Raw genomic sequence first — 13,699 nt, forward strand, 5'->3', positions numbered from 1 at the left:
GCTGAAGACTGACCACTGGGGCCTCCTCCTCACCATCACCAACCTGCTCTCCTGCTCATTTGTGCTGCAACACCCTCAATTACATCACTGTGCCATCCAGATGTACCAGCATTGAGTTAGGATGAGACTGTTTCAGCTCACTCCCACTTTTCATAAAGACTCAGTCAGAGACCGCCTCAGTCAGAAACTGCCTCAGTCAGAAACTGCCTCAGTCAGAGACCGCCTCAGTCAGAAACTGCCTCAGTCAGAGTCTCTACCAGTGCAATTTCTAAAGCTTTACCATCCAGTCTTCAAACAGAGATCCTCTTAGCTTTTATTTGGTATTTAGCTTATTAAACTGTAAACACTGTCTGACCAGAGGAGGACGGGTCTCCCCTTGTGAGTCTTGGTTCCTCCCAAGGTTTCTTCCTCCAGACTGAGGGAGTTTTTCCTTGCCACCGTCGCCTCTGGCTCGCTTTTCAAACTTCTGTAAAGCTGCTTTGTGACAACATTGTTGTTAAAAAGTGCTATACAAATAAACTTTTGAATTGAATTTACCATTTCAACACATTCCAGTCTGCAACTCCAACTTGTTTACGCTGACTAGTTTTAATGTAAAAAATAATTTAAAATGTTGCATGACAGTGACTAGTTCAGGGGTTTGCAGTTCTCTGTGAACTACAACATAGAAACAGCTGTCATGCAGAATAAAAATTGGGAGATAGTAGTTGTGTCACGATTGGCCCCTCCCAGACATCCATGTGCTTATGTTTACATTTCAGTCTTCCATGTGCTTTTGTTAGGTGTCTTCCTTGTCATGCCTCCTTGTTTTCTTGACTCCACCCCTGATTGGTTCCACCTTGTTTTTTCTAATTATCCCGGTTATACTTAAGCCCTGTGTTTGCCCGTGGTGTTGCCCTGTTTGCTGGTCTTGGTTGATGTGATGTTTCGATGAGAGTTTGTATTGTATTGTTTGATGTACGTTTTCTCCTGCAGTGTTTTGTGTATTCCGGCCTCCGTGGTGTTTCTAGTCTGTGTTTATTTTTCGTCATGTCTGCCCCTCATTCAATCCATGTTGGCTCAATGACCCTGGACTGTTATGACCACGACCCTGAAATTTGCCCCAAATAAATCTTGCTTGTCTTTGCATATGCATCCGCCTCCTCATCGCTCCACAACGTTATAAGTTGGGAGATTTAGTTTCAAACACTGAGCAGTAGGGAACCCTTAAGGCCTTCTAGGCTTTCAGAGAAGGCCTATTGATTTTTGAGAAATATACAAAAATGCATGTCTGTAATTTGTAGTTCATTATTCATGGAATCATCATACTTTTCATATTTCATCTCTGCAAGCACTGTAGTAATACTGTTATTTATTGTTAAGTTTTGTTGGAAACAAAGGGTTAAATGATTAACCAACATGTATATGTGTAATCTAGAACATCCAAAAAATGTTTGTGTGATTTGCTAAATTAAAACTAGCAGATATTAGCATTATCGTATAAGTGTTTTTATTTCTGTTTTATCTGGTTTTTGACCAAGTTTTGACATTTAGGTCCCGAACTGAAGGCCTAGCTCTAACAGTCACAGTTCGTCGCTAATACTGTATAATACTGAACCTCCAAGTCAAATGTACACACTGTAGTAATCGTGGTAATCCTTTGTAGGTCTTAGATGCTTGCTTAGTGACTTATTACGTAAGTGTGGAAAGTGACCGCTTGAACTCTGTTCCTCTAGGGCAATGACTTCCTGTTTCTGGAGAAAGCTTCTGTCATGTCCTCAGCCTTGCTATGCAGATAAGATTTGATTTAAGCAGAGGTTTCATCAAAAAAATGTGTTTCTGTGTCCGAGCACATTCATGGAGATAAGATAGCATGTTTTCTCAAACCAGAGCTATTTTGGACCATAAACCATGAAATCATCTGGAGGTATGTATTGGTCAGAATCTATGTCAAATGGACTTTTCAAGACAAATTAAGTGCTACAAAACATGTTCTCAATTGATCATGGATTTGTCTAGTTCCCCTATTTGGTGGTCTGGCTAACAATCCACAGGCTGCTATTTGGGTACTGCGGCAAGATTCACCATCTGATGACTCATTCTGAAGTTGTAGGCAGAAAGAGTTGACAGGGAAACAATCATTTGCTCTGGCCAGATGATGTCATATTGTAACCGCCATTTCCAACACTTTTCATCATGATGCATTTGTTTTCAAGGACATTATTAGCAAATGTAAACCAAGAAGTGAGGTATGTCTGCAGTTTGTCAAAGTGCACAAAGGTTTCAAACATTACAGTTTTCATTACAAGACCACTGTAAATCAGTCAAATATGCATCACTCAATATGACAACTGCAGTTGTGTTTTTACATTTTTTACATTCTTGTTAAAACTATGTCTTTTCTGGAATTCTGTGAAGCTGCTTTGTGACAAGATCCGTTGTAAAAAGCGCTACAAATACATTTGATTTGATTTGATTTGGCTACATACACTCACAGGCCACTTTATTAGGTGCACCTTGCTAGTAAAAGGTTGGACCCCCTTTTGCCTTCAGAACTGCCTTAATTCTTCATGGTAGACTTTCAACAAGGTGTTGGAAACGTTCCTCAGAGATTTTGGTTGGTTATTTGAGTTCCTGCTGCCTTTCTAGTTATCATCTGGAACCAGTCTGCCCATTCTCCTCTGACCTCTCACATCAACAAGGCATTTTTGTCCACACAACTGACCGCTCACTGGATATTTCCTCTTTTTCGGACCGTTCTCTGTAAACCCTAGAGATGGTTGTGCGTGAAAATCCCAGTAGATCAGCAGTTTCTGAAATACTCAGACCAGCCTGTCTGGCACCAACAACCACGCCACGTTCAAAGTCACTTAAATCCCCTTTCTTCCCCGTTCTGATGCTCGGTCTGCACTTCAGCAAGTTGTCTTGACCACCTCTACATACCTAAATGCGTTGAGTTGCGGCCGTGTGATTGGCTGATTAGCTATTTGTGTTAACAAGCAACTGTACCTAATAAAGTGGCTGGCGAGTGTATGTTGCAACAGCGTCCATCAGGGAGACTGTTAATAGATCCCAATAGAGCTTTGTGGAGTGTCCAGACAGTGAGAGTGGTGGTAAGTGGTGGATGAAGACGCATTTGTAGGATAATGAACTCTGCCCTAACTCCATTTTCAGCTGGACTTCCTGTAGCTCACTGCACCATGGCTGGCCTACTTCACATCCCATCCTCTCTTAGCCAAGCTTCCCCAGGGAACGTGGGGGGTTGCTAATGACGGCCTGCCGAGATTCACCCATTCTATACTGAACTCCTCTGTGCCCTACTAAATGGAAAACTAGCATTATAAACTTCCTTAACTCACCCAAAAACACAAACCCATGCCATTGCAATCAGGTTAATGTCTACTAAGGAAAAGGAAGATATAGTTCTGAATGTATGACACAAATTGCTATCAGCAGCAGTGGAGATTTGATGTGATCTACGAGAATGCCAGGCTACTAACTAGGTCAAGCGCTTTGAGATTCCTGAATGTAGAGTCATCCTGAGCACTGATGGATACGCTGCAGAAGAGCTCCTGTGGTCGATCAGAGGGAAAGCTTTAATACACTTTGTCTTTCGCGTACGCTCTGAGGCGTTCCTCTTCGGAACTGCACAAATCTTCTGAGGGCTTTGTGTTTCCTTTGCCAGATCAGGTTTATTCTTCCTCCTGATGCATTACAACGTACAGACACGTCTGGTTTTGTTCTTACAAACGGATCTGTAGCTTGTACTCGTCCGCAGACGAAGTACAGAACCTCTGGCCATCCCACGCACATGTCACCTGACAAATTAATGTCTTCAACAGCACACGTTTAAAAGATCACGATCACCCGTTTCCTTTTTTGTAGGCTGATATACTGTAATTTCCTAACTGGTCACTCAGGTTTGTAATTTACTGGCATATATACTCAAGACATTTAAAGTGTAAGACCAGGTGTCCTGAGATAACTCCCGTAGAGTGTGTGCTGAAATATGTCACAGTTTATGGAACTCTCCGAACATGCCCAGTGAAGCAGTGGGGAGTTCTGGGAAAAACTCCAAAGCAGGTTTTGGTTGTTTTCCCATCTATTAAGTTTTTAATGTGCCATAAGAAAGATGTATCTTTTAACATGCCGTAAGCAAGAAGAGGGAGTCGTATGAATCCGCAAATCCAGGCATAATCTTCAGACGTTTATTAAACTGGCTATAAAAGTGAATACATGATTAATAAGTGAACTGGCAACCCAAAAGACATCAACTCAACAGGAAAGGATATTTTGAATTCTTTTTCCAAACGCTCATGAAATCAGAGATCTCTAAAGAACACAGCAACGGAGACATTTCGTGTAGCGGAAAAAGATCATCTGCTGAACCACTTTTTACCACACGCAGCCATAATTAAGACATATATCCGTTACTAATCATTGTGGTTGGTCTCTTTGGTAGACTCATTACAAGATGGAAAATCATAAAAGTTAGGGATCTCTCGTAATTCAGGGGTCAATTGTAGTCTAGCAGAGAAAATTAGGACTCTCTGAAGCAGTGGATGTTGTTTCTCAGCTTAAGAGAGGTGGACAGACATCTCAGAGGAATTTTGTAGCAGTTCGGGGTTCATCTATACTAAGAGCAAAATTCAACCCATAAAAGGCAAAAGTGTCACCCAGGAGAAAAAACGGCTTTTTGTAGTGTTGCATGGAACTCACACAGAATCAAAAGCACAGACCGAAACGTTTAAAGCATAACGTAACATATATGATCTTATAAGTTCTTCCCAAATAATGTCACCCTGACTAACAGCAGAGGTAGCATAAAAGGTTGATCACAGTATAGTCATTTTTCATGGAAAAGAACACTTGGCTGAGGAACAAGAAGTCTCTATATACTTTTTTAATATAAACATGATGTCAGCTTGTCTAATTGTGGAAAGTCTATACTGTCCCTCATTGACTTAACCCCTCCGTTAATGATAAGGTGTAAGTCAAATGAGTCTCCTGACTACGACACGCATTATCAATAATAAACAGTAAAACCAATGTGCTGTGAATGTTGGTAAAAATGCACTTTTTAATTTCAGCAGTCCTAAATAGCCGTAACAACTGCCACTGATGTACAGCAGCATCTGATTTAACTGGCACATTCTGTTTTCTGACAGCTGTCATTACAAAAAAGCTATATTATTACTTTCGAATACTCTGCAATTTTATTGGCGTTTCATTAACTCAACTGAGGCCTCTTAACCACTGTTATGCAGAGACACCGCACTATTTACCACGATACGCCAGCTCTTGATGAGGTGCTACATTGCAGTGGTTAAGCTTCTCAAAAGATTGACACACCACTTATGGCTTGTTTTGAGGTGACCTGTGGTTGGCCTTTTTACTCTGTAGTTTATCTGTCAGGCGACGGAGAACGTCATTAAAAACTGTTGTTTACCTAAAGTACTTATTAATTTGGCTATATGAATAAGAAATACACCCACTGGACTTTTATCTAACCAGTGAGTTTCATTTCCTAATAAAGAGCGAGTGAATGCAAAAAAATTGCAGATGGAGTAGACAGGCATCCTGAAACAATGTATGGGGTGCACAAATACACTGGCTTTGAAAAAACATGCATAAAATGTGGGCCAGGGGTGTGTGTGTGTGTGTGTGTGTGTGTGTGTGTATGTGTTTTGGAGAGTGAAGGGCAGTGTTCATGCTGCATTTGTTGCGGTGTGACAGGGTGACACTGTCAGACACTGCTGAGGCAGCTGAGGACAAAAAGAGAGAGGGGCAAAAAGAGAGACAGTCAGTCAGACGCAGACAGAGAGCAATGAAAATGAAGAGGGGAGAGAGACGGAAAGAAAGAATGATGCAGAAAGAAAGAGATGGGCAGACATTCAGACACACAACGATGCTCTAAAGTGCTATGCTTGTGAAAGGAGCTGTTTTAACACCAACTCAATTGTACTGTCAACCTCTAGCGGTCACATGCAGGTTATTTTAACATTATTACGCTCGTTTTTCATTTTTACACATCATGTGAGAGCACCTTTTACACTGTGTCAAAATTTCCTAATGAATGAACAACGTAACTTTGAAGATAAAATTATGTTGCATTAACTCCCATTGAATTTTTTTCCTTCTTCAGGAAGTGACCTTTCGGAAGATATAAGGTTTAGTTCAGACAGGGAAGAACTATTATTTTGTATTTTTTAGCCTCTGCTGTGTTGCCGCTTCAATTGAGCCCATTCAATAACTTTCTGGCTAACCTTAATACAGATTAATGCATTAGGTTGGCTACAAATATAATGCCTATACTTTTGCACATCATCAAGCAGTGACTCAGTAGGATTTGCATTAGGATTTGCAGCATAAAGACTGTATCACTGGCAGCAACCCGCTGAGGAGACGCAACTCCAGGCCTTAAGATGGCAGAAGCTTAGCTGGGTGTCCAATGGCTGTGGGCAAGATTTAACAGCACAGGCCTAGAAGCCCTTCTCATCTGCCCTTTATCACTCTCTCTCCCCTCTCACTCTTAAGATCTAACCATCATCAGCATCTCTTGTGAAAATAATCTAATCATTCCTGATGCTCAGGACATTTTCACTCGGCACAGATCCACACCGGTGTGCATGGCAACAGCTAGTCACCATAGAAAGCACTGTTCAGACTGCAGCTCGCTCCATGAGATATAGTTCACATCCACTGACCTACTTTTCAAAAGAGGATTTTCATTCAACTACTCCAGAGACAGTTTTCTCCATTTAACATGGTTATCAAATGTGCGTGGCAGTTTTTCGACAGCGCAGGGGGGCCAGCGGGGAAACCATTGTACGAGAAGCAGCTTAAGCAGAACCTGGATGTCACATATAAAGCGATGTTCTTTCAAAGGTGGATGCTCCGAGCACACCCAGTGCCGCTGTTCTGGAGGATTTTCAGCAGCGAATCTGTTCTATAGCACTATAGCACCTGGAGAGATTTCGCTTATTTAACATTAAGACTGCGGGAATATCAGCTGGGAAATTCCATAAAGCAGTACATCAAAGGAGAACATCTGAAAGCACTGCAGAAGAGTCCAGTGATGTTCAGCTTTAATCCAGGCAGGTTACATGTTACGGTCGACGCTGGAAGGCAGCTGTTTTCAGGCTTAGCACTGGGGAAAAAGATCCTACACGCGAAGGATGTGACAACAGGCCTAAAGGAGCTGAAACAGGGCACGGCTGTGAAATTCTGAAACAGAAATATTCCACACGGCTCACATCTGAGGCAATTTCACTGACATAACTGGTGCAAAGGGTAAGTAATAGAGGATATGGCAAATCACTGGAAGCCTTACAGAACATGACAGACACAAAAACTCCACCAAGCGGTTAACTGGTGAGCTAGAACGGGTTCTTTGGGGGTCTGGGGGTCGGCACTGGCTGTCAATGTAGCTTTACCTGCTGCAAGAGAGACACATTCCCACACCATCTCCACTGCTTCCCCCAGAGATTAATCCCCTTCTAGCGGTCTCACTCAATAGAAATGAGGGGAGGGGAGGGGGGGGGGGTCATCATTTCGTTCCCCAGAATGCTCGCTAGTTTTACAATTTCAGACCCCAGAATACTCACGGTAATGCGGGGGATGTTCTTCTTGCCCTGGTAGCCGGACATGTCGACGGTGGTTGCAGTGGCTCCGTTTGTATTGTTCGCCGCTAGCCGTGGAGGAGCTGATGCTCAGCGTCGCCGGTGCTCGCAAAACGCGCTAAAAGGGGGGAAAACCCAAAGGCGGTGGCCTTCACTGACGCGTTTTCCGTCGATAAAGTCGATAAAGAGAAACCAGCCCCTTTCGGTTCCGCTGCCAACCTTTTCCCCCGTTCTCCACCTTCCAGCTCTGCGCCAACGCGAGTCCGACTCGAACGCTTCACCGATGAGCAGAGATTTGCACGGCGGAGATTTCCCACCGCGCATGCGCAGCGCCCCGCCCTGCTTCGCCGCCTTACATTAGTTTTAGTTGTGGAGCCGTAGAGCCGCTAAATCCTAAATCCTAAATCGGCCCCAGGAATGCTGCCTTAACAATTAGTGCACCAGCCTTTGACCAAAAGAGCCGATTTGGCGTCATTTGTTTCTCGAGTGAAACTACAGCCTTGCTGTTGTGCCATTCCTGCTCGCAGCGCTGTGCAGCCAGCAGAGTGATGGAGGATGCTGAAGGAAAACAGGCGCTGATCTGTAGGAGGGAGGATGTGCACGTAGGTAGAGGCTGTTCTTTATTTAGGCTCGTTTGCCCAGCTGTAAATACGCTTCACATCAGAGGGCTGTGTTATTTATCAGGTATCAGGCGGGTTATTCATCAAGTGTGATGACCAGTTGTAGGTTGCTGTCTGGATGGCAACAAACCTCATGGCTTCTTATACCTCAATGGCACACCTGTAGTTCCGGATGAGTGGTGGGTCGGTTATGGGGAAAATCAGCCGATTTTTCTAAATTTCTGCATAATTAAATGATTAAGACGCAAACAAAGCCATGCAGAGTGGTTTGCGGTTAAATGCTCTATTTCAGAGAAACTTATAGAATTGCTCACAGTGGTTGTGCCTGAGACATTGCAGTGTTTTATGATAGTTCAGGCTTTAAGTTAAGTGATACTTATTAGTCCCACAACGGGGAAATTTCACCTCTGCATTAAACCCATCCATGATGTGAAACACACTAGGGGGCAGTGAGCACACTTGCCTGGAGCGGTGGGCAGCCCTATCCACGGCGCCCAGGGAGCAGTTGGGGGTTAGGTGTCTTGCTCAAGGACACCTCAGTTATGTACTGTTGGCTCTGGGGATTGAACCAGCGACCTTCCGGTCACAGGGCCTCACCTCCAGCCCATGACTGCCCCCTAATTCAGAATCGTATACATACACATTAAACATATATTTTTTAAAACTCCAATCCAGAGGAGTACATGCAGATTCGCCACTATTTTATCATTACTATCATTACATTATTACCTATAAAATTCAGAGAGGCACTGGGAGTTTTGGATAAGAGATTAAATGGATTTTAGTTGTAGACACTGTGACCCCTGGTTCCTATCACCACCACTTTAAAGTGATCATTACGTTTCTCTACAATAAACCATTTCATGTCAAACCTCTCTGACTGACTGTTCACTGGCTTATACAGAAATTTTTTGAGTTCCCCTTTAACTGTAAAGAAATGTGAATACCCCATTCACACATTAGTTCTCAGAACTGGACTTTTTAGACCACACATTTTGCCATGAATCACAGTTTTCACATGTATCAGACTGTTAAGTTTTGTGCTGTATCTAAAGCATTTTTACAGTGGTACATAACTTGATATAAATAAATGATTAATTCTATTGTTCATATGTCATAATTTAATATTGAAGTGTTTTTTTTGCTTAGCAGTGTATGTGCAGGCCAGTGCTGTTGAATTCATAAGTGAAACAAGGAATTATTTAGAGATAAGCTTCTCTAAGTATCTATGTAACAGAGAAACCTGGGTCGGACCAGCACCATCTCCACCACGCCTGCACATGCAACCTCAGAACACCTGCCATCAGCCAATCATTCAGATGCGACGCAAAAGGCTCCTCCCATTGGGCTTCTGTGGTTGCCATGGGTTACGTGGCATGCTGCTAGGGTGTTCTGTACCAGCCTCACATCAATGGACACATGCAAAGACATTTTCTGTCTTTCTGTGATTCAGTAACACAAGACCTCTGTTCTCATGGGACAGTAGTCAAGAAATATAGATACAAAAGTGCACAGGCTCAAATATACACTACATTTCTAAAGGTATCCACTTTTTAAATTAGTGAATTTAGCTGCTTTAAAGGCCCATATCGCTGAAAATTGTATTTTCCTATTGTATATTCATTAAAAATTGATTTTTTATTTTTATTCACACTAAAGTTATTTGGAATATTTCAGCTCAGATTGCTTTTTGAACAAGGCACAAAACAAAATAAAAAAAACAGCCACTTTGATTCTAAGGGATGATGAGAATTTCAAAAAAGGGTCATATATTAACAAATTTACCACTATTTTGGTGTATAATCTCACAAATTCCATTAGTAGATGTCAGGGAAATTTTAAAATACAAGAAAAATGTAAGATTATTGGTCTTTTAAGGTGCATTCATTACTGGCGCAGGCGTTCCACTGCACTCCCACAGCTAGTAAAATCTGTATAGAAGAGCATTGCCAACAGAATGGAGCAGATGCACATGAGCCTAAAATCCACACGCTCAATGCCAAATGGTGGTTAAAGGGGTATAAAGCCGTCAGGCATCGGGCTGTGCAGCAGTGGAACTGCACTCACTGGATTGATGGAGCTCTATCCAGTACCTTTGGGATAAGTTGGAGTGGCATTTGGGATCCAGAACTAATCATCCAACATCAGTATCTGATCTCACTAATGCTCCTGAATACAATTAAATCCTCACAGCAATGTTCAGCATATAGTGCAGAGCCTTCCCAGAAGAGTAGCCAGTAGAGGGAAAATAATCCCTATTAATACCCCTATTTATAACATGAAGAAATGTCGGATAAGCAGATGTCTACAAACATATAGGGTGGATTCTGGAATTCAGCCTCAAGCTAGACTACATTTTCCTTTTGATGGAGAATCTCCATTAAGAATGCGAAATGGACCCATGGTGTATATTTGGTTTCTGTTAGGCCTATTGCCATACAAAACAATGCAATTAGGCCATCCTTAATGGCTAACAGCTATGCCAGTGCAGAGTGCTACTCTGAGAGCAGGCAGCTCTTAAGACTAATTTTGGCCACGGCACAGCAAATGGTATCCTGTTCCTGGGGAGGCCTTCAATAACCGTGCATTCAAAGTTAGTACAAAGACGAGCAAAAGCAATCGATGTGTGCTAAACCTTGGCTCGTGCCCTGAAGTGTTCCCTGTTACCTTAGGCTGACCAGAGCTTAATATATGCTTGAGAGATTTTTTACTGCTGACGTCATTTGCATGAACAGACAGTTTCATTAGGTTCTGCGTACATGTCTGTTATGGTACATTTACCAATTCGTTTCCATACAGCTGCACAGACAAAGGGTCTGTCCTTCTCCCTGTCTCGCCACAGGGAGGCAGTAATGTGCTGGTCTACATTTTTTGTTGCATACAAAACTGCCCAACTTCTGCATTGAGAAGCTGACCTTGAACCAAAACATGCTTTGAGATAAAAATCCACTTGGTCACTCGACTAACCACTGTCACGGGAAAGCCAGAGTAATAACCCAAACCCAAACCACCATGGTCACACACTGTTCTTCACTGTTCACAGCATCAAAACACACTAACCACCAGACTTGAAACTCTTATTCGACCCTCATATGATAGATCATGTATCACAATCAGGTAATGATTTGCTAATAAGTCCTCCCTGAAGGACTATTGTACATCATTATATGTTTTGTGCTGGGTTATAAAGAATTTGCAGTTGTATATTAGCCTATCTGCCCACAACATACATGCTGAGACAAGTAGAAAATCACCATATTGACTACCTTTAATGCAATCAAAACAAGAAATACAGTCTTTATACAAGTGTAGTGAATCATTCGTTACATATCTTACAAATGACGGCCTTAAAAACGCTTTGGCTAAGGAAAGTTCAGAAGCTTCTGTCCATGTTTAAATAGGATTTCAAGAAAAAGATCAATTGAACAATCACAAATCCTATGCACTGCCAAATACACTTTATGCCCAAAAGTATCCAGACACTCCTAATTGGTGAGTCCAGCTATTTTGAGGTGCACCAATTGCTCACAAAGACATTCAATTGTGCACACATAGCTTCTTAAAAACCACTGGCAATATAATGGGATACTCTAGAGCAGCCCTACAAAAGCCAGGTCACCATGCCCAGTGCCAAGCATCAGCTACAGGAGTATAAAGCCCCTCAGCAATGCACTGTGGAGGAGTGGATTTCTGTTCTTTGGAGTGTTTGGAGCTCCAGCCAATATCTTTGGAAGGGGGTTAGAGTGGCATTTGTGATGCAGAGCTAAAAGATCAAACATCAGTACCTGACCTCACTAATTATCTTGTGGCTGATTGCAATCACATTCTTACAGCATTGTTCCAACATCTAGTGGAAAGCTTTTCCAGAAAAGTAGGGAGCTGAACTGCCCAATTAGAAGAAGCAGGTGCCGACAAATGTTGGGACACATAGTGTATCTTTCTGGGGTTACTTGTTTGTGACGGCCAGCTGCACATGTGCAAGTGTCTTAATCACAGGAGTACTGTGTAAACTAATCTAATTTTGGAGTGTTTGTCAAAAGGTTTGTATTAAAAGACTCCGTTTCTGAACAAAAAGAAATCCAGCATGCAGTAATTAAGGCAAGCTGAGGAAAGTGGGGCAGAGGTGCTGGTAGTAAAGGAAACTAGACTTGAAAAGAGTAAATATTACTCAACCCATGGACTTAATAATGGACAGAGTTCCTCTGGAAGTTGGTAGAAGAGCAAAAAGAAACAGAAACGCAGCCCATACAAGAGATGAAGTCTCAGTTCCAGTCACAGTTTGTGCCCCTGTCTATTTTGCAGTGACGTGAAAGGGCCCATAACATCATAAATTCTCTTTAAACACGTTTCAATCAGAGAACTCTGAGAATTTCACTGAAGAACAATAATCTCAACTTTCCCTCCAATTTTACAGAAGCGTTTATTACCACTGGATAACTGGTTCGGTTTCACTTTGAAAGTTTGTACATAAAAGAGTGCTCCTCCTGTGCCATGCATACCATGTGTTCTCCACACCTTTTCCATGCATCTGGACACTAGAGACCACCACCAGACTTCAGGACACATGCTTGCCTGTCTGCTGGGACAGAGTACCAAAAAACACAACCTCAATGCCACAGTGCACCGACAAAGCCATGCATTCACACTCAGTGCTCGAGGGAGGACACTCGTATCGCTTGAGGGGAAGTTTTCACACATTCCACACACACACCACACACATCCAGCATGCATTATTCAGATAAGACTCTCTTTACAACTTCAACTAAACAGACTTCCCATTATTCCGTTTAAAAAACTTATCTGTGTGGGTTTAACGTCACATTAAGCATGTAATGAAATGTGGGTGAGAGATGTGACAAAGGGCAAAATAACATACTAGCATACTACTATGGGATGGAATTTTGGCTGCTTGTATTCTGGGATTATAAATTGAATTAATTTAACTAAACTCTGGTCCTGAAATTAGATTTGAACAGTGGTGGACAAAGTACACAAATCATGTACTTGAGTTAAAGTAGAGATACCCAAGGTAAAATATTACTCCAGTAAAAGTAGAAGTCCTTACTCTAGAACTCCACTTGAGTAAAAGTACTAAAGTATTTACCTTCAAATGTACTTAAGTATAAAGTAAAAGTACTAAAAGAGTAATTCTGGTTCTGATGTCCGATTATAATTTTTATAACAAGACTGGCTTCATGAACTCATTTCAGGTGAAGGTCCTCCAGCGACTCTCTTGGTAAACCAGTCTTTTAATAGAACGTCATTAATTAGTGACGCTGACGTCTATTAAAATGATCAGAAGCACAAAACACTGAAGGTAAACAGTTTCCATCAGGGAGAACCGAGTGGCTCTGAAATCACTTTTTACACACAAGCAAAGTTTCAGTTTCAGATTACTTTGTAAATTAGTTACAAGTTGAATAAAAACTGGCTTTAAACTCAGGATCACAAATAAGTTTTCCTTTACTGTGTTGATCT

General features: G+C 42.0%; 1 protein-coding gene across 1 annotated transcript in view; it reads right to left on the reverse strand.

Annotated features, from left to right (window-relative positions):
* dpysl2a (dihydropyrimidinase like 2a) overlaps window positions 1–8,130 on the reverse strand; it is a 30,185-nt gene extending 22,055 nt beyond the window's left edge. The window contains exon 1 of the mRNA XM_017702768.2: window positions 7,587–8,130. Within this exon, the coding sequence (XP_017558257.1) occupies window positions 7,587–7,628 (42 nt within the window). The 5' untranslated portion in view covers window positions 7,629–8,130. The remainder of the gene's footprint in view (window positions 1–7,586) is intronic.
* Window positions 8,131–13,699: the final 5,569 nt, after the last annotated feature.

This window comes from Pygocentrus nattereri, chromosome 28, assembly GCF_015220715.1.
Source record: "Pygocentrus nattereri isolate fPygNat1 chromosome 28, fPygNat1.pri, whole genome shotgun sequence".
Classification (NCBI taxonomy): domain Eukaryota; kingdom Metazoa; phylum Chordata; class Actinopteri; order Characiformes; family Serrasalmidae; genus Pygocentrus; species Pygocentrus nattereri.